The following is a 27,081-nucleotide window of genomic DNA, read 5'->3' on the forward strand; positions in this document are numbered from 1 at the left end:
AACTGTAAGGTTAAAGTATTGCTAAGCGTAGTCAGAGTTCAATTTTCTTCCTCCGTCTCATGCTCACATGATACCAACATCCAGCACCTGCTCTGCAGAGCTGAACTCAATCAATCACCTACAAGCTGGCACGTATTGAAAACATATTAACATGACTGATGAGTTGCAGATCCCACCAACCCTCAAAAAAAAAAGGCCAAAACCAGGCAACCTGGGGGGCAAACTGCCTTACATGTCCCAGGCCGAGGGTGAGATTACCTTTGGCAAAGGATTCTGCACCAAACTACAGGGTTTGTTCTCCTTTTAAAGGCCATTTAGATCGCAATAGGATATGAATTCAAAATGCAATAGCGATTCCTGAAGAACTCCATGCTTAGGCAAGTTATAAATTTGGGCCTGTGGCATTGTGGTCTAAGCGACGTAACAGTTCATGGCTGATCACATGTATTTGTTCTCATGCTAACCTTCCCTGGTGCGTTCTCTCCCACAACTCTCTTTGTACTTAAAGAAAACAACTTCTGAAAAAAGGGCTCAGGGAGGATGTGCTCCTGTGGGCTTCCTTACAAGAGAGGCAGCTCACCCCTCCTGATCATCCAAGGATGCTTGGAAGGTGTATTAGACCCAGCCTGATGGGAATGAACAGCGCAGAAAGCAACACATCCAGCACACAAGTTTCAAAACTGTTATTTTTAAGTTATATATTTAAAGAACTAAAACTACAATAGATTCCTTCAGAAGAATATTAGGAGATTTGGTCTTCTAGAGAAAAATAGGGCAAATTATTCCTTTACATGTGCACTTTGTACATTTCATTACAATGCAGTCAGACAGAATTTAAAGCTCACTGTGGTCTCTTCCACACAAGGAAATACAGCAAAGCTCCAGAAACCGATGATGGGCTTGGGTACGCACTGAAGTCATGCAGATTCACCTTGAAGAACATCATACAACTGAATGAAGAATCATTTTTGTCACTTCAAAGTGAGTCATGTGGCACCGGATTTAGACAAATAAAATTCTATCCTGATGTCCCTGTGTCCCATCCCTAGGTCTGATGGACGTAAGGCACTGAGGGAGCTGTTAAGTAACACTGCACATGGAGACTTCGGTGAGGCTAACAGCCCTGAAAAATGTGTGCTTATGAATCAAAGCAATCATCAGACACGAGGTAACAAAAGGGGCACAAACTTTGAGGAGATCTGATCAGGAAAGAGTCTCATGGCTCCAAGCCAACATTAGTAGCCAAGTTTGTTTCTAATCATGTGTGGTCAGTCCCCAATTGCAAATGGAAATTCTGCTATGGGCTTCAGAGGGAAACAGAACCAGATCCCAGCAGGATTACTGCTGAGTATGCCTCTGGGAGACAGGAAACGTGGTCAGAAAAATATTTTTTTGTCAAGCTTATTATTAGAGCAGAGGAGGAAGGGATCAGGATAAACAATTGACAATTTCCCTTTCATTTATGCCATCACTCCAATGTCCCCAAAAACTGGGTTCTGAGCCTGGATCTAGCATCAATATGTGTCCAAAGTGCAGGGAGTCCTAGAAGTTAGCCAAAGTCAGGTCTGCAGAGCCCATGAACCTAAAAAAAGGCAAGCCCCTCTACAGAGGGTGGCTGGAAGAGGCGACCGACTTCCTTTCAGATCTTCAATAGCCTTTTAGGGTGAGTGACTTCCCAGCAGCTCTGTAGCAACTCAGCCTCCCTTGGTGGCTGTGCCGAGGGCTGCTACACCAGGCAAGATACAAATCAACTTTCAGTATCAGTGCCTAAACCTGGAGCACATGTACAGCAAAGCCAGACCTGTGTTTAGCATTGTAATCCCTGGTGCTGCTCTAAATAAGCTCCCTGAGACTCATTACTAAAATTAAGTCCAGATTACAAACTTAATCACACTAATGACAAACTTTAGAAGTGGGCCAAAGTGGAACCTCAGCTTTGAATAACCTTAGACCTGCGTAGGATATGTATGCTCTCAACACAAACCAGCGTGCCCAAAGCATCACACAGAGCTCCTCTTGGCACATGTGACTTCTCAGTTATCTAGAGAGTAAAAGGCTCCAGACTCTTCCAGATGAGCACACATTAAAAGAACTTCAAATCAAAATTTCTGCTGACACAGAAGATCCCCTTGTGTCCAGGTCCAGTGCTTATATTCCTTTTCTTTCCCTGAGTGTGAAGATGAGATGTCTGTCTCCAGAGTTTGCTGATGAAAGGAGCAGATTTTTAGCAGCCACGTTCTGAATGTACAAGTAATTATCAGAGTCCTCAATTACTTTCTTAAAACGGAGAAGCACTTCAGTTCTGTATTGCTGGGAATAACTAAAAACATGGCCTCTGCCACGCTGGTCAGACGGACAACATCTTCTGCTTGGAAGTACTGCCCAGAGAACCTACAGAATAGGATTTTTGGTGTCTAAATCACAGCTCCAGCTCAGACAAGTTTTGGGAGGGCTGACGTGATTGTCACTCACAGCTGGTCACCTCCAAATGTCATCCCCTTTCTTCCTCAATGACCCCCCCTATGCAGCTGCATCTCACAATAAATCCTTTCTTCACTGAATTCAGTTACTTACTGTGGCTGTTAATGATGTATCAAGCTGTAGCCATCGACTGTAACGTAATCAGGATCATCTAAAACACAGCACAAAAATAGTAGGTCTGTTCATGAGGAGCACTCATAAGAGCTCAAGGGACTTTACACAAGGACAAAAACACTACGTACTACAGCCCACCCATGATAAAGGGATGGGAGGCAGGGATGAATGCAGGCTCAAAGAGAAGATTTGCCTCAGACCCTAAGCCCCGCTACAGTATCCCATCACTAAAGCAGCACTGAAAATGATATAGCTAGTGCAGTTTAAGCAGAGAAAGGCCCAAACGGCAGAGGCAGGCTGGATCACAAGCCCAGACATCCTTAAGCTTCAGAAATGCCTATACGCAAGGCTTTGATTAGAACATCTTCCTGGGTGAAATCGAGGCTCCAAAGGCAGTGGCAAACTTTGCAGGAATTCCTGTGGGGACTGGATTTCCTACAGGAGCTTGGCCTAAAGCAATTCCTTTCGAGAGCTAATGGTCATGAAAAGAGAGCAGAGAGGTCTTCTGTGGTGGCAGAAGCCACATAAAAAAAGGACCGACGCCCACAAGTAACTCACCTGGCCCGCTGGTCGGGGTGGGTAAAGGTCCTCTCCTGCACAGAAAGAGACAGAGCTGAAGATCTGCTACAGGATTCTCCCCCTTCCTAAAAAGTCTGTTCAGGCTGTTGCTTGACTGTGTGACTCCCCACACTGCACTACCCAGAGCCTGTGAGAGGGCCCGACGTTTGGCTGGCCTGGGTTTTAGAGATCTATTTCCAAGTCATTTCATGGTTCGTTAACCATCAATAGACTGTTTGGCAGACACGGGAATCAAAGCCGATACAGTGTGGGAGAGGAAAAAATAACTAGAAAGCAATGATTTGGCAAAACATTTACATAGGAGTCTTGGGGCATGACACGTGCACTTTACAACATTTTGACATGCCCCTCCCCAAACTGAGACCTCAGAAAGTCATAATTGGGCATGACTCCTGTAGTGACTCAACAACCAAAACGGGACACTCATTCATCTTAAGCAACAATCTTTAGCCCTGAATCCTCCTCTTCCCTGTGGCAGAAGCATCCTTCACTTCACCCTCCCTGCCCAGCTTCTGCCCTGGGATAGTGTATTTTCTTGTCCTCTCCTCTCTCACTGCAGCTGATGCTGTTCTTCCCTCTACTCACACATGCCTTTAACTGATCCAGCCCTCCTCAGATAGATAACAAAGGCAGGGAGAGGAGAACCATGCAAGGAAACTCAGAAAGTTTCAATCACTCTTGGTAGATTAGGAGCCAAAGGCTGCTCTCTACGGGATCTCCAATTGTTTCCAGAGACAGCAAGACACAACACTTGAAATTCCATGGCTGCCCAAGGACTTCTCTGCTGTCCAAGGACTACAGCCCCTCACTTCAATCCAAAGGACCACCGAAGAGGCTTGGTACGAGAACAGATGAGCACAGGGTGTCCAAAAGCACTTTTAGAGTAATGTTCCCAGCCATGAAAAGGGAGAAATGACCCCAAAAGAGAAGTGGGAGCAAAAAACTCTACTCTGAGTGGACTTGAGGAGGTCATTGAGCAGTTTACTATAGGTAGTACATTGGTATAAATCCTGCTGTAGGCAGCGACGCACTGCATAGTCCATGGCAAGTATTTTCCCTTAACACTCCCAAATCAGGATTCCAACAGACTGAAAGCAACAAAATACAATTTTTGGAGAGCTTCATTTGCAATAGCTAATCCATCATTTGAAATTTCGCGTTATATCCCTTACCTTGATATAGGTACAGGCGCCTGACTTCTCACAGGTGTTGCATTTCTCTGTGCATTATAGTAGTTTTCATAAACAACAGGAGCTAGAAAAAAATTGACAATAGTAAAGTACAGACCTTTTATAAGCATGAACTAATTTCCAATACCAATATTCAGCTGCTAAGCCTTTCCTCCTTCCCTGGGAAGACGTCTGATCAGCTTAAAAGCTTAAAAACTACAGACAGGGGAGATCTCTTCAGGGACTGGTGATAAGTGAGTGGCAGAGGCAACAGTGCTGCATGCCAGAGAATGAATGGAGGGACATTAGAAACATTTTTTGCACCCAGACTGAGGCTGATCAGAGCAACACCACCGTGAGGAGGATTAGCCAGTCAGCACTACTTTGGGAGATGGCACTGAGCTCTTACCTGGGGCCAAACTTCCAGTTTTGCGTAAATTTACAAAAAATTCAATATCCTTCTCAATGCTGCACATTTCTAAACTCTTGCGGATTTCCTCATATTTCTGCAAAGGAGAAATAAAAAGCATTTCTATACATCATGTTGAAAAGCAAGCATTGGGTTTTAATCATCTCTCATACCTGGGTTGAAAGCACAGTGCTCACCCTCAGACACAAGCTTCTGTGGTAGAGGAGGCAAGGGGGGAATTCCTGGAGGAATTATCATCTGTAAAAGCTCTGGTCAAAATCCTCCTGCCTGCATGCTCCTGTTGCTGGCTGGTGGCTGATCAAAGGCCACAGGCCAACCTGGACGTGACACAGTCCAGCGCATAGGAAAGCAAATAAGGCTCTGCTTTCCCATTCCCAGTGCTCGCCAAGGAGCTCCTGCATAATCTTTGGCAAAGTCACTTCCCACTACACTTCCATTGCCTCGCCTTTTTCAGCTACAAGTTTCTTAAGCCAGGGAGAACGGTAAGGGGGCTGAAGACATGGGTCACAGCAGTGAAGGTTGTCGTCTATGAAATTCTAACCGTTATGCCAAGATGCTTGACCGAACTCTCGGAAACCCCTCTGGCTGCGCTGAGGTTAAAGCAGGTAGCCATGGCAAAAGTGGTGGAGGAGACTGTGCAGCAGCAGGCACAAAGAGCTGATGTAGGAGTCTGCACCATGCTGCCCAGCACTTTGCGAGAGTTTATTAGACCACATATAGAGCAGCATAGAGCCAGTCCACTGCTGGTGCCTGGTCCTGAGCTGATTAATCTTCCCAGGTCTTGGAGCCTGAGACACACGGTACAGAGAGAGATGGGGTCTCTGTTGCTCCAACCACAGATACCCACAAAAGCTTAGACTTAGAGGGTCATTATTGTTACTACAGCCTGACAAAAAGCTGGGTAAAAAGAACCCAGATGGGTCAGCAGGGATTCAAAAGAAGACTTCTCCAGTCCAAAACAAAAATGAAGGTTTGGAGAGTGCTTGATTTGACTTACGTCATCATTCTGCACACAGTCCTGAGAGAGCTGGTTGGCGTGAAGCCACAGGGCACTGCGGAAGTAGTTGATCCGTTCGCACTCCTGAGTCTCAAAGAACTGAAAGAACAAAGACACAAAAGGACATGAGGGTCCTCTGTCAGCACAGCGAGAAAGGTCATGACTGCAGTGGGGACTAGTCCTCCGAGTCCAGCTGCTCACACATGTCCTAAGCAGCAGGGTGATCTGAGTTCACATTTCACCTCTTGATCGCATTTTAGTCTTGCCTCTGCTATCTACCAGAGAACTTTACCTGACCCTGAGTAAAGAAAGTGGATGTGAGCAAAGGCACCTCTGACTGCTGTGATCCTACGCTCTGTCATCCAGCAACATCTTTAAATGAGAGTGCATCCCTTTTTGCTGGATGGTTTGCATCCCCAAGTATCATTACAAAGAAATCTATCCCCAGCAAAGGAGCAGGTCAGGAGACAAGTCTCCCAGAGGAGAAACCATGCCCTCTATGCAATGAGGTATTTATATCAGTTTTATATATATATATATGTATGTTTGTATGTATGTATGTATGTATGTATGTATGTATGTATGTATGTATTGTTTACATATATATATATATATATATGTATTAGCAGTTATGACCTTTGCATTGTCACAGTGAAGTGACTGTTCTAGCCAGACGATGGCAGCACCAAACATGCAGGTAAGTAACAGACAAAAAGGTCACTACTTAAGTGCATTGACTGTCAATTTTAAAGGGTAAGGAAAGAAAAAAAAAAAATTCAGAAAGCTTGAAGCAGTGGAACCTTGAATCCAGTAGCCAAGCATTAGAAACATGCAGGTTAGCTGCAACAAGTCCTGCTGTTTTACTGTGGAGAGAATACAAAGCAGTGTAGGCAAATCTGCTCTAGCCCTAGCTCAAGCAGCAAAGAGAAGGAAATCAGAGGACCACACTGCAGCAGGAAGGCTTTCCACAGCATTTACCTCACAAGCTTTGATGTGTTCTTTCTGCCATTCTTCCCGGATCTTCTCCAGTGCAGCAATATTCTGCTGGTAACTCCTGTCTGTGATGAAAATCAAATTGTCGATTCATTTTAAATCAATTAATTAAAAAAAAAAAAAAACCTTACAGCTCTGTATGTGGAACATCCAAGAGAACAATTCTTAGCAATGCAATGCAGACGTGGAGAACTGTGGATCATCTACAGTACACAATGTGAATGGGACATAGTTTAGCATATGCATTTCCATTCGTTCTGGTTCTCCGCAGCGTGCGAGAGAACTTGCTTGCATTCCTTCCAAGGCATAAATGTGCCTGCACTAGCTAAGCAGAGACTGGATCTTCTCCCTCCCATGTGCAGCCTCGTGGCCTTGATGCACAGTTACGGTGGGGCCCTACACAGCCTGCCCCACAGCTCACCAGAAGGCTAAGCAGACGTGACACATCTCCTGAGTTCACCCTTTGGACAGGGAGATCCATCGCACAGGCACACGACCAGAGCAAAAGCAAGAGCTCCTGCCCTCCCCACCTGCCTCAGGCACTGGGTGCCAGCTTGGCACTGTTAGCATCCCCAGCCCTGGTGCCTGATGCCTGCTTGCCCATACTGCACAGCAGGAACAGAGGGAGCAGTCATGGCTGGGGTCATGCAAGCAGGGTGACAGAGGCTCCTCCAGGGCAAGTGCCTGCCTGACAATATCTCTAGACAGGTGTTTCTGAGGAGCTGCAGCTAAACCAAGAGCTGGAGAGTCCACCCCAGCGTCCAAGTGCCTTATCACAGCTTCACACCTCTCGAAGGGCGACCCTCTACACTGCCTCCTGCCCCAGAAAACACTCCACTCGCCCTCCAAACATAACCAGTACACTTCATTTTCACACTCACCAGAGTCTTCCAGAGCTGACTTTGTCTGAGCCAACTTCAGGAAGAGCTGTCAAAAACAGGAGAAAGAAGAAAGGTATAAGACAGCTGTGGTGTATTGCCTATGGCAGTGCAGTCCAACTGGGGAAGACTACCAGCCCTCCCATCTCACCTCAAACCCCAGAGCTGAGAGAAGAGACACGAGGCAAATTCTGACCAGGAAGAGACACTAGCTCAGCCAGCAGTGAGTCTCTCACACAGCACAACACTGTGTAGAGGTGTAGGTGCTTCCCAGTTTGGAGCACGACCTTGAAACGGTGCAGGAAGCCTGCTGCACTGCTCACTTCCCTTTCTGCCCCTTCCCCATGGCCACCTGCCTCCCTTTACCTTCTCCTGCTGCTTCTGTGTGACCAGATTTGCATTGCGGTGCACAGCCTGCTCTGCCTCGTCTTTGTCCCTGCAGCGTTGTTCATAGAGCCGCTTAGCCTAGGAGAGCCACCAAACGGAGCAGGAACATGTCAGCAAGCAAAGAGATGGAAATACAGCTAATAAAATCTGGCATGCAGGATACTTTAGAGGAAAGCACAGCCTATGAATGAAAAGGCTGGTACAGGCAGAGCACTCAAGTTCCCAGACGTCCCAGCCCTACTGCCTGAGCAAAATGACAACACAAGCTGCTCTTTGCTCAGGCAGAAAAGCTCACGGTGATTGAGTCACTGACTTAAATCACTCTTATCTGAGCCTGCAAAACTGCCACCAGCTATTTCCCTTGCATATTCTTCTGTTTTGTTGAGTAGGCTCTGCATACCGTTTATGCAGACACAACACAGAGAGAACTGAGACAGAGGAAGGCTCTTGTGGTGAGGTCTGCCCCAGCTCCATGTGGGTGCATTTCAGCTGTGCTAACTCGTAGGGCAAGAAACAAATGTACACAACACAGGTACTGCATGTGCCCACGAGTCCCAGGCGTGCGGCTGCAGGAAGCAGAGCAGCGTGTTTGCTGTACCTCCATGGTCTTCTTGTACTGCAAATTCCTGTTTTTGTGAATCGCCTCCATTATGAGCTCTATCTGTGAAGAGAACAGACCCCGTGTCAGCATGTCTCTGACCTGAAAGCTCAAGGGTGAACTACAAAGAGGCAAGGACCACATTATGAGATGGGTTTAGGCACCTTCCTCTACCTGGAGTTAGGTGCTCCAATATTCTAAACCAGTCCGAAACATTCACCCTTGTTTCTATCTAAGCCTCCATTTGTATAAGCAAAGGAGCTCTGTAAATGAAATACTAACAATATAGAGTACTGTATGACCTCCATAGGGCCTGGCAAAATTGGCAAGCCCACACTGGCTTTCCCCTCTGCTGAGGCCCAACCAGCCTCTGGTTCTGATAGTTTTCCCTCATTTTTCAGACAAGGGAACGTCAAGCCAAAAGAAGTTAAAATGCTAGGCCCAAGTCCCCTCAAAATCACAGCTAGAGTCATGTTCCTGGCCCTTACCCTGTAACACAAACCAGCAGACACCAGCGCTCCCAGCCATATTTTAGGAGCTCCCACGGCCACGCCGAAGTCTCCATCACCCCCACAGCCTCTCACACCGCTCCTAACATGCGAGCCCCAGGCGTCAGCTCACACCACAGAGAGGAGGCACAAGCTCCGCGAAAGGGAAGGCACCACATCACTAGGCTGCTACTAAGGAAAGTGTTTGGGGGGGGGTGGGTCCCAAATCGTAATGCAAATCTCTGAGCTACCAGTTTACTGCAGGGACACAGGAGATGGGAACTAAATTCATGAGTGACAACCACGGCATGATGACAACCACGGCATGCGACTCAGTGGGTCGGCAACACCTCCCATGCTGGGAGAACAGCAGGGGACACATCCAGTGCTCCTGACCTGTCCCCAGCTGTCCCAAGCGAGGCACCTTTGCCTGAAAAATCTTCCTCAGCAAGGCTGGAGTCCCTGGAGCCAAGCCCCCGCTAGCTATCACCGGCCCTGGCAAAAGGAGCCCAAATGACAGCACTCAGCCGTGAGGAGGAGGAAGTCGGAGGTTGCTGCACAGCTCACCAGTGTGATTGCAACATTTAGGAGCAAACTCTAGACTTCCCAGAAGCCATGAGCCGCTAGTGGCAGGGAGGGGGCTGGGGCACAGCAGCACACATGGGCCAGGAGCGGTCCCTCGCCAGGGCAGGAGCTTGGCATTCATGCAAGCCCCGGTACACCCTGCGGCAAAGGTGCTGGCTCCCGCGTCTCCCTCAGCTCCTGACCTTTTTCCGATGCAGTTTTTGCTTTTCTCTGAAGTCCTCCATTTTCTTTGCTTCCTCACGAAGGGTTTGTGCCAGCTGGATGTGACTTTGCCCCACATTGTCTACCTCTGCAAAGGAAAAAAACAAATATATATGCCTAAGAAGACTGTGTTGCTCAAGACAACTGCTTTAGCTGACATCAAACTGACCCAGGAGACCTCTTCCATCCAGGGTCCCTTATCATCATAGGCCTCACCTCACACATCCCCTTGTCGAAACATACAAAGCAGTGGCACTTTTAAAACACCCTTAAAACATAGCCTGTCTATGTAAAGAGCTATTCAGGATCAGTCATGACAGGGCCTGCACTTCAGTTTAATAAAACTTATAAACAAGGGAAGTTAGTGAAAAGAGCACGCTCATATTTCCCCCTCATCCAGATTAATTCAGGCGTGTTTCAACACATCACACCCTAACGCACCTGTCTGGAATAGGCATGGCTCTTGGCTAGCAGAGAAGCAGCCTGGGGCACTGAAAAATAGATGCTAAAAACTTCAGGCACATCTTCACTGTCGCATTGAGCTGGCCGGGCTGAAGGAGAGGGGCCATACCACAAAACAGCAGCTCATTTGCAGCTCATGAAGCTAAGCTCATTCGGAGCTAAACCAAACTGCAGCATGCCGCTAAGCCGTTTTTGCACTACTAGCTCACGACTCAACAGCAGCCCGCAGCTATTCATGGTTTAGCTACTGCAAAGACGTCGCTCACTACGGACATCAGCCAAGGTACGAGGCAGCAGACCAATCTGCATAGGGTGGGCAGCAGCAGAGCTCTAGCTGCACAGATTTGTACAGCACTGGCCCTCTGTGTACAGATGTGGCTGCTTGCTTACACGCTTTCACTGCTCTCAGCCAGGCTGGCTAAATTAAAGCCAGTACATGTGCATTTACCCAGGTGGGCCAGCTGGCTGATATTGGCTCACAGCCAGGGCAGGAGATGCCCTCACAGATGGGCATCTGCCAGGTTTGAGTGCCCATCTGGAGATGCTTCAGAGAGAGCTTTTCAGATGCAGCAAGGGCCCGCAGGACCCCAATTTCTGCTCAAAAGACAAGCTAGAGCAGAAGAGCAGGAGACAGACAGGGCACCACCAAGGAGCCCTGGAAGGGTTTTTCAGGTCAAGCTAGGGCATTGCAGGTGGACAAGTAAAACTGCTAAAGACGAAGGGATGTATTTTACCTTTGAGATGAAGTGCTTCTCCCTTCACCTATTGCAGTTCAGCAATAAGGCAATGACAAAAGACCTCAGGACCCACGGCAACGAGCGGGCAGCGTAACATGGCCAAAGCACCATTTTTTAGATGCTCTGATCAAAAATCTAAGAGAGTCCAGGAGGGACTCCGCACAGGTGGGCCTTCCTTCTCCCGCTTTTGCCTGGAGCCCTCAATCCCCAACTCAGTCTGCTGGGCTGTGGGTCTCCAAGAGGCTGAGCTAGGCCAGGAGACATGTATGTAGTCCTAGGACAACCACTGACTTTCAGAGATTGTTTCACCACTTTTCCTTCCCCATGCATTTCTATGCATCTGCCTGAGCAGGCACATGCGAAGTATCTACCCTGCTTCTGGTACCCAAACTACCTCTGTCTGAGCTCATTCAGGTATCTCGGCACTGCACTGTACAATGGAAAGCTGTGGTGGAAAGACGGATGTCTCAAAAGCAGGGATAAATACTGGAGATATCTGTGAGGATTAAGAGCCTGTAGTTTCTGACACACTTAGATACTTCTGCTGTGACACACTCTTCATACACTGCAGTTGTTCAACTCGCCTAGAAACCACGCAGCTGGAGGAAGTGCTGGGGAAACCTAAGGAGAGGAGAGGAGCAGCAGGTTGCGTCCTTTGCTCTACAGTCTGATTTTACAGCCCATGACTGACTCAAGTATCATAGAGTTTTGGAGACTTCTCTAGTATTTTCTTCCCAAACAGCTACCTGCAGGCTCCAGTGCTGCCAAGTGTCTTAACAAACTTGAAGAAGTTACTTACGTTGCTTGAAAACATCAAGAGATCTCTTCAGGGTGCTGCAAAACACAGGCACAATATTAAAAGAATGAGAAAGCATTGCCAGGCCCGCTGTGCAGGCTTTACCAACAGCAATAGCAAAGCACTTCTCCTAAACTGGCAAGTGAGTCCCCGACTGGACACTGGCCAAAGCAGCCTGAAGCAGGTTTATCTACCTTCTTTACACTTTCAGCTTTTTCCTTCTAAGTGGGTATAACACAGCTCACTTGCTTAGATATCTACTCTTTATCTTTTTTCCAGACATTGAATATTATTAAATGTTCTGAGTTGCAACAGAAATGTTTCAAGCAGCCTCCCATAAGTACCTCTTGGACTTATGAACATTTTCAACATGTTTTATTGGCCAGTGGTTGGAAATGTAGGAAACTTTTCTCCCTGTTAATATACGGTGATGAAAATTTCAGAAACATATTAAATAACAGTCCAAAATAAAACTGTAAACAAACAACCAGAGGATATCAAACTGGGCATGTATGATGTACAGAAACAAAGCAGGCAACAGAAGATGCCAAGGGTCATCAGGGAAACGGAGTTAGAGGACTGGGCACACTGGTTTTCTCCCATCTCCTCGGGGGGGATTTAGAGGTGAGGTGCTCTAGCTGTCCTCTTTCTTCCAAGGGCTTGCCCAGGGAAAGCTGGCAACACCACACGCTTCAGAGCTAAATTCTGCTTACAGCTTGCCATATCCACTCTGAGAGCCAACCACGGTGGCAGCGCTGCCCGCGCAGGATGGCAACGCAGTGCCTTTGAAGATGTGCACAGTTTGACTCAAGAAAGTAAAGGTACTTTCCTCTAGCTACAAAAAGTCAGGAGCAAAACCTAGGTCTCCTGATCCTCACCCCTCTGCCTAACCACCAGGCCACATCTCATCTGAGTGTCCACGAAGCAGTGCACTTTGGTTAGTCTATGGCTGAAGTGAAGTTGGTGGAATCCAGCTCGATTACTGGCAAAAGCCAACCTAACTGCCCTTCTTCATTCACAAGACCAATTTCAGAACATCTTTCAGTAACATCGCCATTGCATTTCAAGATTGTTTTATCTCTCACCAGCCTCCTTCATTCACCTCCTCCTTCATTGTTCCAACTAAGGACACCCATCAAAGCAAAACACACACGTGACTGAACTTACTTCAGCTCTGTCTGCCCACAGGGCTTCTTCTTTGACAAGTTAATGAGCTCCTTGCCATATTTTTCTTCTATGATTGCCCTGTTGAGGAAAGAGGGACGATAGAGGCGCATTTCAGAAACTGACTCTTGTTTTCAGCAGAAGTCAAGAACAGAAGGAGTTTCCCAAGAGATGCCCCCTGAGTTTGGACAAGGGAATAGCGGACGAGATGAACAACATCCCGTGACTGCAGCGACGGTGCTAGCATGGCCATTTCCCTCCCAGGCCACCACAAACCACCCAGTGCTATATGCAGAATCCTGCCGACTCCCGACCTGGTGGAGGTTATACAGGAAGGGAACGCAGTCACACTGCTGTGACCCAGCACACAACCCTTGTGGGTTGACCACCCACAAGGAGCTAAGATCCACTCTTATTAGATATCTCATCCAATCTCCTGTCCTGCCACAAACAAACCACGCGCGGTTCGTTCAAGTAAGGCTGTTATTTGCAACTACCCAGTGGTCATTCTAATGAAAACACACTTTGCTTTGCCGCAGCTCTGGTACCGATGTGTAGCCCTCTCCATCTCCCAGTAGCTGATGGTTGTAACAACCACCTCCACAGGTGATGGAGGACTACGCAGGCTGGCTTAGTCCAGTCCTGCTGGCTAAGTCCAGTCAGGCAAGTCATCTGAGTAGGTTTTAGCTCAGTTTCCTAAGGGAGCAAGGTTTGTGTGATCACACATTTTCTGCACCTTGGTCATCAGTGTCTGTCTGTACCTCCACACAGAGTGCTTTCCAATCCACTGTCTGATTTCAACCCTATCGGATGGAAAGGATTAGGGGGTCTCAAAGACAATTCAACTGCCCTACACTTGTTCCAAAATTCAGCTGGGCCGTTTCAGTTGTTTGAGAGTTGTACAGGACTTTTTAAAATGAGGCAATAGCTACCATCTCCTCCCCTCTTCTCATCTTTAGAGATAAATTCTGAAGAAAAGCCTACCTCTTGCGGTGGTAAGATCTAGGTAACACCTTTGAGAGATCATATTGTCCTCTCTTCTTTGAAGAGAGAGTTCAAATACAATACACAAAAAGATCACAAGAGAAAACGTGAGTGTTGTATTCTAGCACCAATCAGCCTTTTGCAGTTGGTTTGAAAGCTGTACGGACAGTCAGGGCTGGACGTGCATGATCAAATGTGGATATCTATGTCTGAGCTAGCTGCCCTAGCTGGCTACAGACAGTCAGTGGAGAGAAACAAGTCCTGCTACAGGCTTGCACTAGAAGCGCTACTGGATAAAATAAATTGTTTCCTAAACTGTCTTTATTTCTAACTCAGAGGCAGATGGCTATATTGTTATTTCCACAGTTTGGGGGTGGCGTTCACTTCATTTACCTCTTTAAAAACTACACAAGCTTGTAGAGGAATGGAAAAAAATAAAGATTATAAATTGATTTTTTTCCTCTATCTGACCATTTTCATGAACTTCCATTTGAGATATGGCATCAAATCCAACAGGCATGTCCTCTGTGGCTGGGACTGTGTAATAGCTGTAGTATTCATGGAGAACTGTGCCATGAACAGAGAGGGATACCAGTAGCAAGCCCCGGTTTGGGAGAAGAGCACTCTTGAGACAGCCTGAACTTCTGCAATCTCTTCCTGGCTAGATACATTGGTGAGGACCTACAGCACCTTCAGCGGTAAACATGAAAGGGGCACAGGGTGCAGAGCATGCGTTTTGCACTCTCTCCACTGTCACTGATGAGCGGGCTGCAATTCTCATGGTTCAAGTACTCAGTGGATGGTTCCTTTGGCAGCTAGAAAGCTCTCATTTTGCTGGAACATGGGGTTTCAGACTAAACAGATGTAGGTGCATTAGACAGATTTTAATTGTAAGTCCTCCTGCTCTTCATCCCCATTACATGTGTTTCAGGCTTTTTTGTCCCAAGTTTTGTATTCACAGGTTTGTTTCCTCCAGTTCTGAATACCGAAATCACATTAATTCAGGGTTGTTCTGCAACAGTCTTTGTTTTTAGCCATTGCCAGCCAAGTGAACTATAAAGCCAAAATACTTTACTAGACCATCTCAGTTATGCCTTTGTAGCCTACACAACCTCCACTTAGGTCAAGACCTCTGATTAATAAACATGCTATCTAATGCTATTTCTTTTTAACATAAAGGCTGTAGGCTATCCACAATAACACAAAGACAGGAATAAAGAGCTCAGGACTCCTTGCAGTTTTCCAGTTCTGTCTGCAAAGACACGTGTCTCCCATGCTAAGATATTCAGCTGATTTTGCACAGGCTGAACTGTGATTCTGCAGGGACACTCGGCACGGTGAACTTCCTGGGAGAGCGTTTCACCCAGGCAGGTTACCGATGCCTTGCAGCACATAAGGCTGAAGTATTCAACTGCTCCTGATTCCTCTTTCTTTTTTACACAGATAATTCAAAATGTGAGCATCGGTTGAGCCCTGGGCTTTGTAACTAGCAGCATCAGCTGCTTAACAATTGAGGATTGCTGAGTATGGGACTTCATACCACAGTACCAGCCTTGTAAGGAAAGGACCATGTAAAAAGACAAGCTCCTCATCATTCAAAAATCTAAGATGCTTTACACAGTGAATAGCTAAACACAACAGAAGACAAACTGGGAATATAAGAAACAGAAGTGAGTGCAACTGCTTCACTTCCCAGGTTCAACCAAATCCATTTTCAGAGGCAACTCCGTACCTTTCCTTCAAAAAGTCTTCAAACTCTTTGCAGTTCTTCCTGCCGTCATTCAAATGTTGAATGATGTTGTCATAGCCAACCGTGCTCGTCAAATCCGTACTCTGAAAACACAAGTTAAGAACAAAAGTCACATCCCTATCAGTGCAGTCCGTGGCCGTTGTCACCTCTAGCAGGATTTACACAAGGAATGGCTCAATCAGGAGCCAGTGTGCCAGTGCCTGTTCCTGTTTCACCTATAAACTATATAAAAATATACAAACTTTTTGTTTTGGGCTAGGAGGCAGTTCCAGAATGAGAAAAGTGAAGCCAATTCAGGACAAGGATCTTTTATGGCTTTCAGAAAACAGAAAAGCTCAGCCTTAGTTCTACAGCATCGTAGAAACACGCTCTCCCCCGGCCTGAGCGTGGCTGGCCCCAAGGCACATCAAAACTGCTCCTTTAGCGCTGTCTCCCCTCCAAAGCTGGCACAGCCCTTTCCATCCTGTCCCTTCACAATGCCCATCTCTGTTCTGCAGTTGAGGAACCGAGACACAGCCCAACAGATTTAGATCCTGAAAAATATATTTGAGAACTTGCATAGCTTTCAGAAGAAAATGGACCTATGTGGCTCACCCAGGTTTATACCGCAAAAACACAAAGATTAAGCCCAGATCTCCCATGGCCCACACAGCATAATGAGACATCTCCTCCTAGGAGTTTAGCTGTCCGTGCTGGCGTAGTGAAATAAAATGCTGAAAAAGCTCCAAGTCTCGAGATACATCCCATATTACTACTGCTTCTCCCAGTTTCTGCAGACACCAAGATTCATCTTGGTTATCATTCACTTGCACTACTCTGGGCACCACCCTCATCTCTAGCCTTGCTGTAGGACCCCCACATCCAGGTTGGAGGTGATCTCGCAGATCTTTCTGCCCAGGATGTCTATGCTGCAAGCTGTCCTCACCGCCCACGCAGTAGCGAGTGGATGCACCCAATGGCTGCTCCTGCAACAGCCTTTTCTTTGGCCTTGTGAAAAGCAATCCTGTTCCACTCACATCAGTTCAAAACACTAGTGCCAAGATCATTTCCCCCACTACCAGGTCCTCCTCCACCAATGCTGCATGCCCTCCGCGAACCACCAGCACCTCACATAGGTCTTCAGTCTCCCAGAAATATCACCGCCACTGAAAGGTCCTGCATCCTACCACCGATGGGGCCAACTCCCATCTTCCCACAATCAAGTCCCAGCTCTGCAGTGCCACTCACGCTGCAGAGAAGCTTGCCATAGACTTTCCTTCAAATTATTTCTTAAAAATGCATATTTTGCTGTGATGTTTATTAAAAAAAAAGGATACCTATGACAATGATGTCGATGGGCTAGGATGAAGGTTAAATAACACAATCCCATTCTTTCCTCATAACTCTACCATGGCCATATGCTCCATAGGACAAAAAGTGGATTTTTGTCCTACCATTGGTCAGGATTTACCACCCTGGGAGCCTGGGCCAAAAGCAGGACTCCTAAGTGCTATGATAATATAAAGAAGAATGCTCTGACCATGAACCCTCCTTCTGCAGAAAAAGCCCAAAGCAGATGCACGGAGCTCAACAGAAGGTGCTACCTGGCATCTTCTGCAAAAAGAACTGGTTTGTGTTGTATGGGACAGTACGTATAGGAGCAAAACATATACGGAAACAGGCTGCAGAAAGGAAGCAGCGGCAGAAGCAGATATGCAGCTCAGAAAAAGGAAGCAGAAGCCACAAATAGTTATTAAAAAGCTTAAGGAGGAATAATGGCAGGATGGAGAGATTCAGGAAATGGTTTCAAGCAAAGATGACAGTGTGTAGATAACTGGAGGGAAAGCGTGGGAGGCAGAGGGAGAGATTTCTCAGGAGTTTGTACCCAGCATGAGAAGCAGGACTAGTATTTGTGGTAAATCACGCATTTCAGCATTGCGGACTTCCCTAAGGGGTCAAGGATTTGAAAGTCAGTGGCAAGAAAGCAAGACATAAAGCAGAGATCTGGTGAAATAGAACCAGCTGGAAACCCCCGGGGACCACAGGTCAGTTTTTCTCTGTCTGTGCCCTGGACGGGGAAGAAGGCACTCTGGAGCAGGACCCTAAGGGGCGAGCTGATCCCCAAATAGCCTCTGTTCGTTTAATGAGCTCACACCTCCCCAAAGTGAGCTTATTACTGAAAACATGCAACTGGTTCGCAGCTTGTGTTGCATCTTTGCTCATGTGAAAAAGGAAGCACGCTTACGCTGAAATCAATTCTCATGACGGTTGCAAAATTCAAGAACATCCTAACTTGACTTCCTATCCCCCATTTAAAAGGAAATAAGATAGAGGCAGAGAGCAACTTAGCGGCATACGTGCTGCTCAGTCAGTCTCAGCCTGGGAAAAACACAGCAATCAAACAGGTAACCCTCTATGTGCGTAGCAGAGAGAGCGCTAGTAACTGAAATAAACAGGGAATGAGCTCTCAAGATCTGCACACACCACTCTGGAGGTGGTCAGGAATCCCCCTCCCAAAAAATCCCAAGATTTTCCCAATAAAATAGCAACATTGATCCAAAAAAGGCCCAAATTAACCCATCGGAAAAAAACCCAACTACAGTTCCCCAGCTGCCCACCTCTCAATTTCCTTTTCAACCTGTAGATGCTCTGGACGAGCCAGAAGAGGCCAAGTGTGGGGTCTGCCCAGGCCACCATCGGGGACAGCCAGGCTGCCTGACCTCCATCTCCCAAACCTCGTGTCTGCCTCCTTTCCCAGAGAGTGGAAAAGGAAACCAACCTTCCTGGCTTGCAACCAGGAAGCCTATAATCCCTCCATTTCAATTGTCTTAAGATGTGTTTAGTTTTTACCCTCTCCCTAAGAAAAATGGCCATTTATTTGCCTTTCCAACAGATTCAGATGCGTTTTTGCTTTCTGTTTTGGGGAATGAGCCATTTTTTCCCTCCTTCCTCCACGGACAAGGTGCAGAAGACAACCCCCAACCACCCACAGAAGTCAGGGCTGGCTGGCTTGTTCGGAGAACAAGAACGAGCCAGAACAACCTTGCCCTTATCAATGGCTCTTTTTGGAAAGAAATGTTCACGAAAATGCATTTTGCATTTTCACAACCTCCTTAGCTCACAGGAGGATGGAGATAGAGAAATAGTTACCCACAGGCCTACACCCAAATGGCTCCTACACAATGCTTTGCTGCCTGGGCCTGACAGCTCACTATGGCAGACAGAAGTGCCCAGGGAGGATATGACATGTCAGCACAAGTGGGAACAGCTGGTTCATCTGGCCCCAATACTGAGAAAAATTGTGACGGCATCCATCACCAAATGTGCGTTAAGCTCTTTATTTTATAGCCCTTCCTCCTCCGCAAGAAGGATTTAACTCCTGCATGTATGTACTTCCTAAGCACCTTCAAGCCCAAGCCTGGACCAAACTCTATTGTGTGACATGTTATACAGAATACAGGACATAACCGACCCCAACACCAGCAGTAGTATAAAACCAGCATAAAACAAGTGGATGCTGGCCCACGGGAAGAGGGTCCTTGCCCAGCAGAAACTGTGCTAGGCAGAGTAATGAGGCAGGGAAACAACTTTTGCAGGTCGTTCTGGGCAGATGTCAGCACAGAAGAATGAAGAACAATGCAACAGGTTGCGGGATCTCCCAGTGGCAGGGCTGGGAGGTAGCAATGGAAAGGAAGGGGAATAGGGAGAGGACAAAGCCATGGATGCAGAGGGAGGACAAGATTTAAAGATGAACATTAAATACACTAAGTCATAGACAACCATGGAGTAGGATGGAGTCCTCAGTCAGGGATTTAGCTAAAGGAAGGACAGTACAGATTTTAGGAACTGTTGCTAAAGGAGGTTTTGTACTTTAAGTCAATTCTCCATTCTCCACTAACGCAACAGCTGAGCAGGAAGAAATCTCCCTGGTAAACAGGGGCTGGCCGCGTATCGGCCGTACAGCTGCTTCCTGACAAGCACCAAGCAAGCAACCCGAGGCACGCAGCACCCGATCCTCCCGGTCATCCTGTCGGCTGGTAAAGCCAGTGCGCCACAAACACGGCATGGTCCTGCTGTCGCAGCGCACAGCGAGCAGAAGGGCTTCAAGGCCACACTTGTGTGCCATGAGTCCCAGGCTGGAGGCACAGCAGCCATCCCTGGTTGCACCGAGCCCTCCTCAAACTCCCCCTACACACAGCGCTTAAACATCCCCTCGCTCCCTGGTGATTTCTTTTCTTTCGAGTATTTAGCAGGAATAACGCAGAAAGTTATACAAGAGCAGAAGTTCTCCTTGGAAAAGGGAAAAAAGAAATGGCTGCTCTGCCGTCGTACCTTAAGAGAACAGAAGTTACCCCAAAATTGCTGCCAACCCCAACTTCGCTCTGCCAAAATCAATACCTTTCTTCCCTTCCAGGCTAGAGACTGATTTCCAGCAGGGCTTCAGCTTTCACAAAACCAGTTCCCCTCCGTCCTCTGCCGCCATGAACACACAACTCCGTCCTCCGTCCACAGCCGCCAGCCTTTTCACCGGAAACTGCTATACTGGCTTGTGCATAAAACACCTGCTGTTGGAAAGGTGACCTGAAAAGCTCTGATGGGGAACGGGTCACAAAGCCCATGTTATCAAAGCACGTTTGGCCAAAAGCAGGTAAATGATCTGGATGAATTACACCAATGGGGAGGTTTCTACCTCAAAGCACCAAATCAGATCCCACCTCCTGTATAGGAGTCCTTCAGGGACACACACGGCGATGGCTATGATCTGAAAAGCATGGATGTAAACTCTTCTCCAATTTCAAGCAGTCTCTGGCACTGCAAACATCTGCTAAAATTGCCAAGTTTTCCCCCATCGGGAGCCTTTGGCAGGTCTGGGAGGAAGCTGGGCTGATATGCTCCAGGGATGCGCGACAGCCCCATCTCCTACACACGGCACTGCCCTGCCCACGGCAAGACCCTCAGGCAACGGGGAGTGTGCCGTCAGCACCCACCAGCCCCACACCACTGTCTGAGCCACCCAAACCAAGCTCAAGACAGAGCTCAAGAAAAACATGGCACACACGGGATGTTCCCGCAGGTTTGGCTGCGGGAAAAGACCCATCAGCACCCGGGAAAGGGGGAAGTAGCTGGAATAAAATCAGATTGGCTCCTTCAATCTGCTCCTCCTCTCATCAGCAGCAGGGTTGGGTGTCATCAATAAAGTACCTGATGACAGAGGGATTTAAAAAAAAACACCCAGGCCCATTTCACAGCTGGGAAACTGAGGCACAGCTAAACCACTCATCGCCAGCGTTCAGCGAGTCAGTGAAGAGCCAGCGAGGGAAGCTAGGTCTCCGGCTCCCAGAACAGCGCCCAATGTGCCACTTCCCTTATCCGACGCAGAGAGTCCTCAAACTCCTTTTCGTACGAGCTGAACGTAAGAGTTTTGCAAAAACAAAGTCGATAGGTGATGAAAATTTGACGTAGTTTCACAGCCTTCACTTGATGCAAAGGCCAGAAGGATTTTCTTTTCCTTCCAAGGGGCTCCTTCTGAATAACGTCTCTTTAGCATCAGGCTCAGCCCATTGCCACCAGCCTGAATTTGGCTTTGGGCGCTTAAGAACTGGCAGAGCCCTTACTGGAAAGGCTGACGCATGTTGGATATGCAAACTGGAGGGAAGCAGGGAGGGTATCGTGACCGGCACAAACCAGGCTGTGGTTTGGGACACGGTCCAAGGCGGGGGGGAGCCCTGGCAAGCAATGGCCTTGTGTCCTCTCTCGCAGGCAATTTTGGCTCAGTCTGAACTAAATGGTGCTGGGGGAGGAGTAAAGATGCCAAAACTCATTGGAAAAAAAAAAAAAAAAAGGAAAAGGCAGGATCTAGGAGCCTCCAGGAGGATTTGGACCCAGCATATGCAAGCTGGGGCACAACACATGGAAAACGAGAGGGACATCAAAGAAAGAACTAACCATGACTACACTGCTGCAGCAAGATCAGGTCTCAAGGCTGCCTTTGCTCCTTCAGTCCCTTCCTCTTTGCCAGCCAGCTTCTCACCTCCTGCCAGTGCAGCACGAGACCATCATGGTCTTTACCGCCTCTTGGACTCCCTAGTGGAGCTATTAACGGACATGCTATTTAGGGTATTGTCCATGGAAACTGAAAATAGATCATTTTAGGTGACAAAGCAGCAGCTGATGTTTCCAGAGAGCGCACAACGGATGTAAAACGCCGAAGGAATGGAAACTCCCATTTCAAGCTTTACAAAAGCGCTCCAGGGCTCAGCACGGCTCAGCGCTACTTACCAACAAAAGCAGACACTGCCTGCTGCCCAGGTTTGCTCTATTCCACCCCTATAGATTCCTATAGACCCCCTATGGGAGAAGGAATTTCTCTGCTCATGAATAACTCCAGCAAGCTGAAACAATTTGAAGTTTCACAGAACAAAAAAGTAAATAAGGGATTCAAATCCACACCACACGTGGAAAAGTGCCATTTCCGTTCTGAAATGTGTGATGCTTCAAACTGGCATAAAATTACTGCCTGGAAATTTGCTTGCATTTTTAGCAAGAGGGGCTAAAATGCTGTAACATGGCATCTGCATGAGTCACAGCTGAAAGGAAAACTGTTTGATTTGACCTTTCCATTCTCTACCCCACTTTTCAGTGAGGTCTCCCTGCAGACCCATACCTTACAAAGACAACAGTGTGGGAGAAAAAGCTGTTCGTCCTAATCTCCCCAGAAATAAAAGGGTTTGGGCACAAAAAGATTTGGAAAGTGTTGCAGTTTAGTATTTGGTCCTGGCATTTTTTAACCATGCCTTTATATACACACATCCTCAATTCTTCACAGCTTGAGCTGCCAAGTAAAATCAGAGCTGGGCAGCTGTGGAGCCAACAAGCCAAAACACTCAGCAAGGGGCACTGCGCTGCTCACAGAGTCCTGAGTACTGCTTGAAAGATCTTTATTTATGCAGAGGTTTTAGTATCTCTTCTCAACCTTACGTGCTTAGAAAAACACAGCAGTAGAGGGATGTCTATTTTAGTATTCAGAAACACTGCGCAGAGGTAAATGGCTGTGCTATTCTGGCTCACAGGCAACGCAGTCTAGTCTCAAAGTTTCTCAAGGTCCTGCAGAGGTTACTGGGACCAGAAAAAAATCTTTATGCTCATTTCTCCAGGGCTCAGAGGTAGCACCAAGGCTTTTTGAGGTATCCCTTTCCCCAAGGAGAATGAAAAAACAGATGGCAAAGCCTAAACCAAGAGGACGGACCCACTTCACTGCAGGTTGAAGTTGCTCTTAGCTCTCGTTCAGTGCAGGCGCCATAACAGAAGAAATGAGTGTGGTCCCTAGGGCAGTGTAGGACCCCAGAGCATCGTCCTACCACCCCATACGATGCAATGCCTGCCCCAGAGCAGCACTGACTGCACTGCAAAGTCAGCTGAATTTTTTATGTTGGGAGAAGGGGGAGCAGTTTGTATCCTCCAGCTGTGCATTTTTTCCCATAGATTGACAGCCCACTCGGACACATACCTAAATTCGAGGGCTTGCCAAATTGTGGCTACTTGTCTCTATGAGCACAAAGAGTGCAGAAGGGGTTGCAAGAAGCTGCAGTTCCTCTCCATCATGTAACCATCCTCTCCATCATGGGTACAGCATACCAGACAGAACTAATCGTAATGGGGAGGAACAGCCACCTTAGAATGGCATCCTATGAAAACCAGCATTTCAATTGATAATTTTCCATGCAAACTTGTAAGAGCTGTCCTCGCTCTATACGAACAAACGCACATCCTGAAAGTCCCAAATATGCATGTTAAAAAAAGAATAACAGGCCATCAAATTCTATGCAAGTAGATCTGTGCATAAACCCCACCTCACTCCTTTTAAATGGCAGCCTGAGGATTTAATAACGCTACTGATAAACTCCACAGTACAAAGACAGTCCCGTTTTAGAGAAAGACAAGTGGAGGTAGAGGGAAGTGAAATGGCACACCCAATGTCACACTGTGAGTCAGCAAGCAGGGAAAGAACCCAGGAGTCCGGGCTTCCAGCCCCCCCGCAACCACTGACCATGCTCTCCTCTCATCCTACCCCAGGGTAGCGTGGAAACAGGAGCCTCTGTGAAAGGAGCCAGAGTTTATCCCAGACCAGCCTCACGAGGCCCTGTGGGTGCTGCACAGCTAGAAAAAAACGCAGCAAAGAAGAAGAAATAGAGCCCAGGTCACTGTTTCAACAGGAACGACCTGAGCTGCCAGAGCACTGGGTTCACCTCCCCAGCAGTGGAACCCAACCGACCAAGCTGAATTTCCCAGGGTGCAAACAAAACATGCTGTCCTAGCCACCCGCTACACCTTCCCCCTTGCAAAATATCAGATACAGCTAGTGATAACAGGGGCCCGCTACAAGGAATCGCTGGTTCCTTTTCAGACGCTGCATCTCCCTTGTTCTGCAGTTTGGGGCAAACGATTTCTTTTCCACTGCACTTAATTTCTGCTGAGAGAGATGCAAGAGCTCTTTGCTATGCACCGGGGGGGATACGTAAGTCTCTTGCAGAAACTTTGTCACGTACTTTGTTAGAAAATGAAATACATAAGTGCATCTTTTACTCCAGACAACTTGACTGAGCCATAAACTGTTTTACTAGAATCACTTTTTCTTGATGTGAAAAGTTAGTATTTGTGGGCACCTAAAGACTTAAACACCTACATCTCCTTTTCAAAAGTCACTTAACCTGATCAACCTCAGTGGAAGTTAGCAAGTCTCAGTCTTCAACATCATCGTCTCTGCACATCTTTCTTATGTGCTACCAAATACTTCTTTTCAAAGAATCCTGCTATACAATCTGCAGATAGAAGGGCACTTGTTCTTACCTTATTCTAAGCACGATGCTCTCATTATTCTATGAACCTGCTCTCTGGGCTGCGAGTTCTTAGCCAATAGACTTAAAGTCTATTTTAGCATTACCATCGCCTCTGTTTTTCCCACCTAGTTTTACAGGTACCTACAATGACCACTATGTTCTGATCAGACCAAATGCCTTGCTGGTGAGTTACCTGAAACACTCTGCAAGAGCAGATTTGGGGAGAACCAGGCACAGATATCCAGGAAATGAATGAAATGAAAGAAGACATCCCATGAAGAAGAACAGCAGGTTGCAAAAACAGATGAAAACAACACCCCATGCTTGCTCAACTCACAGCAATTGCTGCAGAGGAAACAAACAAGATGTTAGGCATATTTTTATTTGTAGTGCAGCTGTGAAGCTGCCTGCAAAAGAGCTCTCTTAGCGCAGGCTGCGGGATGCAGCAGCGCTTGAGCTGGGGCTGTTCGGGGGCAACGCCGGCCTACGGCGCTGCTGCCCCCCACTGCTGCCACAGTCCCCATACTTACAGCTTTGGGCATCTTCCAACCTTGGCTCCCAGGTGAGCCAGAGCTTTAGATAGATGCAAAAGAGCAAGACCTCTTCATTCAAAGCAATTTATGAGCTTATGCTGAGACCTAATAAGATAAGCAAAAAAACCAAGCAAGGGAACAGAGGTTACAGCTGCAAGACCACATGGTTTCCAAACAATTTCCATCCAACATATCGAGCAGCAGAGAACAAACTCAAAACCGTGCTTTCTCAAAGCTATGCCTCCGCTCACCCAATGGCAAGGCCATGCTATGAACCACATCAGGGAACAGGTTCCAGTACAGGAAAAAATAGACACACGCAACCCACCAAAGAAATGAGAACAGTTGGGGTTTACTGCTAAATCTGTCCCCAGACGAGGTTCACAGCACAGTCCCATTGCCTGCTGCTGCAGCAAAGCAGAGGGTGCTGCAGCCCACAACAGGGGCTTCGAAACGAGACGGGGAGATGAGACTAATGTCACTTTTTAAGTTAATGAAACCACAGCCTACGGTCTGTTCGTACTTGTGATGGGGCCAAGGTCCCAGTAGCCAAACAAAATAAGTCACTTCTACTCTCACAGAAAAACTCGGACATTTATTGTCATTCAGCAAAGTTCAAGCTTGTCCCTACAAAGAAACTCGGCAGTCATGATTCACAACCTGCAGCGCGTCAACGCTGCAAGCCGCAACGCTGCAAACGCCTCGGCGTTTGGGGGGTTTTGTTATATTTAGACTTTGTCCCATCAACTGCAGGGCTGAAATCCTCTCCCTCTGCCTCCAGCCCATGCCTAGCCCACAGCACCCACTGCCACCAGCGGAGGAGAAACACAAACTGTGACGCTTCCTGGAACAGACGCAGCCCTCCAGAAATTTTCCCTTTCCCGTAGAGTTGTCCTGGCCACTGCAAAGTCATCTGGTTCAAAAAGTAGAGTTCTCCTTCCTCTTCCCTTTTTGGTTTAGATGAAGTGAATAAAGAGGAAAGATTGCAGGAGGAAGTTAGCACTCTCTCACTGTACGTACAGCATGCGAAAGCCATAAAAGTCTCATTAAAACTCAGGTGTTTCTGCTCATCTCTCATTCCCCTTCCCTCCCAAGCACCTGCAGCTGACGCACTGTCCCTTGCGATTTGTCTGTAGACAATTTGGGATAGGATCTGCCTTTCCCATATACGAAACGAACGCAGCATGGTCTTGAGCTCTCCCCTGAGTCAATATTTGTCACACTCCTCTCCACCCTCAGCTAGTCCGACAGGAGCAAACCGAAGAGAGACTAACTCCTAGTCCCAGGGTTTGCTTCGACATCGAAGCAACCTTTCCGGCCGTGGGAACTGGTTCGCAAGCAACCAGTTATTAATAGCGAAGCCTCAGCCCAGCGCCGACTTGCTGGGGCACGTTTGGGCTACGTGGGGCAGGTGGCGAAGCCAAGGCCCCCCCGGCTTTTCGGCAGCGCTGGCGGCACGCGGAGCCGCCCAGCCTTTAGCGCCGGTGGCCCGAGCCTCACCGTTTTCGCGGGGACGCCAGATTTCAACGGCCGAGCGGGCTAGGCACGCGGGTGGGAGAAACCCCCAACGCGAAGGCGCCCCGGGGACCGAACCCACCCCAGCCCGGCGCGTCACCGGCAGCCGAAGCCGAGCACGCAAGCCACGGACGCCCGCCGGGCTGCGCGGAGGCTGGGAGAGGGTCCGGGACGGCGAAGGCAGCCCCTCCGAAGGGGGCAGCTGGACCCTGCTGACGTCCCACCAAACCGCTCCTCAACCGCGGCCACCACTGACCCACCTGGGTCCTGGTCCAGCCCCTGCCCCTGTCCCCTCCGTGCCCGGCCCGCTCACCCAGAAGTGGTCCCTGAACTGTGACTCCCTCATGCTGCTGCTGCTGCCGCCGCCGCCGCCGCTGCCGCTGCCACCGCCGCCGCACTCTGGGCTGGACCCGCTGCCCCGCCC

The 27,081-nt window shown here is 47.9% G+C and overlaps 1 protein-coding gene across 9 annotated transcripts; it reads right to left on the reverse strand.

Moving 5' to 3' along the window:
* Positions 1-672: 672 nt before the first annotated feature.
* Positions 673-27,081, reverse strand: LOC138064309 (proline-serine-threonine phosphatase-interacting protein 2-like). 9 transcript variants are annotated; one of them, XM_068926202.1, is made up of 17 exons: positions 26,971-27,046; positions 25,140-25,247; positions 24,803-24,954; positions 15,776-15,876; positions 13,063-13,140; positions 11,899-11,933; positions 9,882-9,988; positions 8,627-8,689; positions 8,008-8,106; positions 7,645-7,690; positions 6,749-6,828; positions 5,771-5,869; positions 4,753-4,849; positions 4,347-4,428; positions 3,154-3,188; positions 2,575-2,632; positions 673-2,391 (listed from the first exon to the last, which is right to left on the reverse strand). In XM_068926202.1, the coding sequence occupies exons 3-16, from the start codon at positions 24,929-24,931 to the stop codon at positions 2,583-2,585; spliced, it is 1,101 nt and encodes a 366-aa protein (XP_068782303.1). In that variant the 5' UTR covers positions 24,932-24,954; positions 25,140-25,247; positions 26,971-27,046; the 3' UTR covers positions 673-2,391; positions 2,575-2,582. The 9 variants fall into 9 exon arrangements, with proteins under 9 accessions (XP_068782303.1, XP_068782304.1, XP_068782307.1 ...); XM_068926199.1 differs by having other exon boundaries at positions 794-931; positions 26,971-27,018; XM_068926200.1 differs by having other exon boundaries at positions 817-950; positions 26,971-27,019.

The sequence above is a fragment of the Struthio camelus genome, chromosome W (assembly GCF_040807025.1).
Source record: "Struthio camelus isolate bStrCam1 chromosome W, bStrCam1.hap1, whole genome shotgun sequence".
In the NCBI taxonomy this organism is placed as follows: domain Eukaryota; kingdom Metazoa; phylum Chordata; class Aves; order Struthioniformes; family Struthionidae; genus Struthio; species Struthio camelus.

Excerpts from the sequence above, each read along its gene's own strand:
- LOC138064309 (XM_068926202.1), bottom strand. The coding sequence starts at position 24,931 with ATGGGGTGTTGTTTTCATCTGTTTTTGCAACCTGCTGTTCTTCTTCAT. Across the intron at positions 5,870-6,748 it reads AACACATCAAAGCTTGTGAG|TTCTTTGAGACTCAGGAGTG; the intron begins GTAAATGCTGTG and ends TTGTTCTTTCAG. Across the intron at positions 4,850-5,770 it reads ACTGTGTGCAGAATGATGAC|AAATATGAGGAAATCCGCAA; the intron begins GTAAGTCAAATC and ends TCTCCTTTGCAG.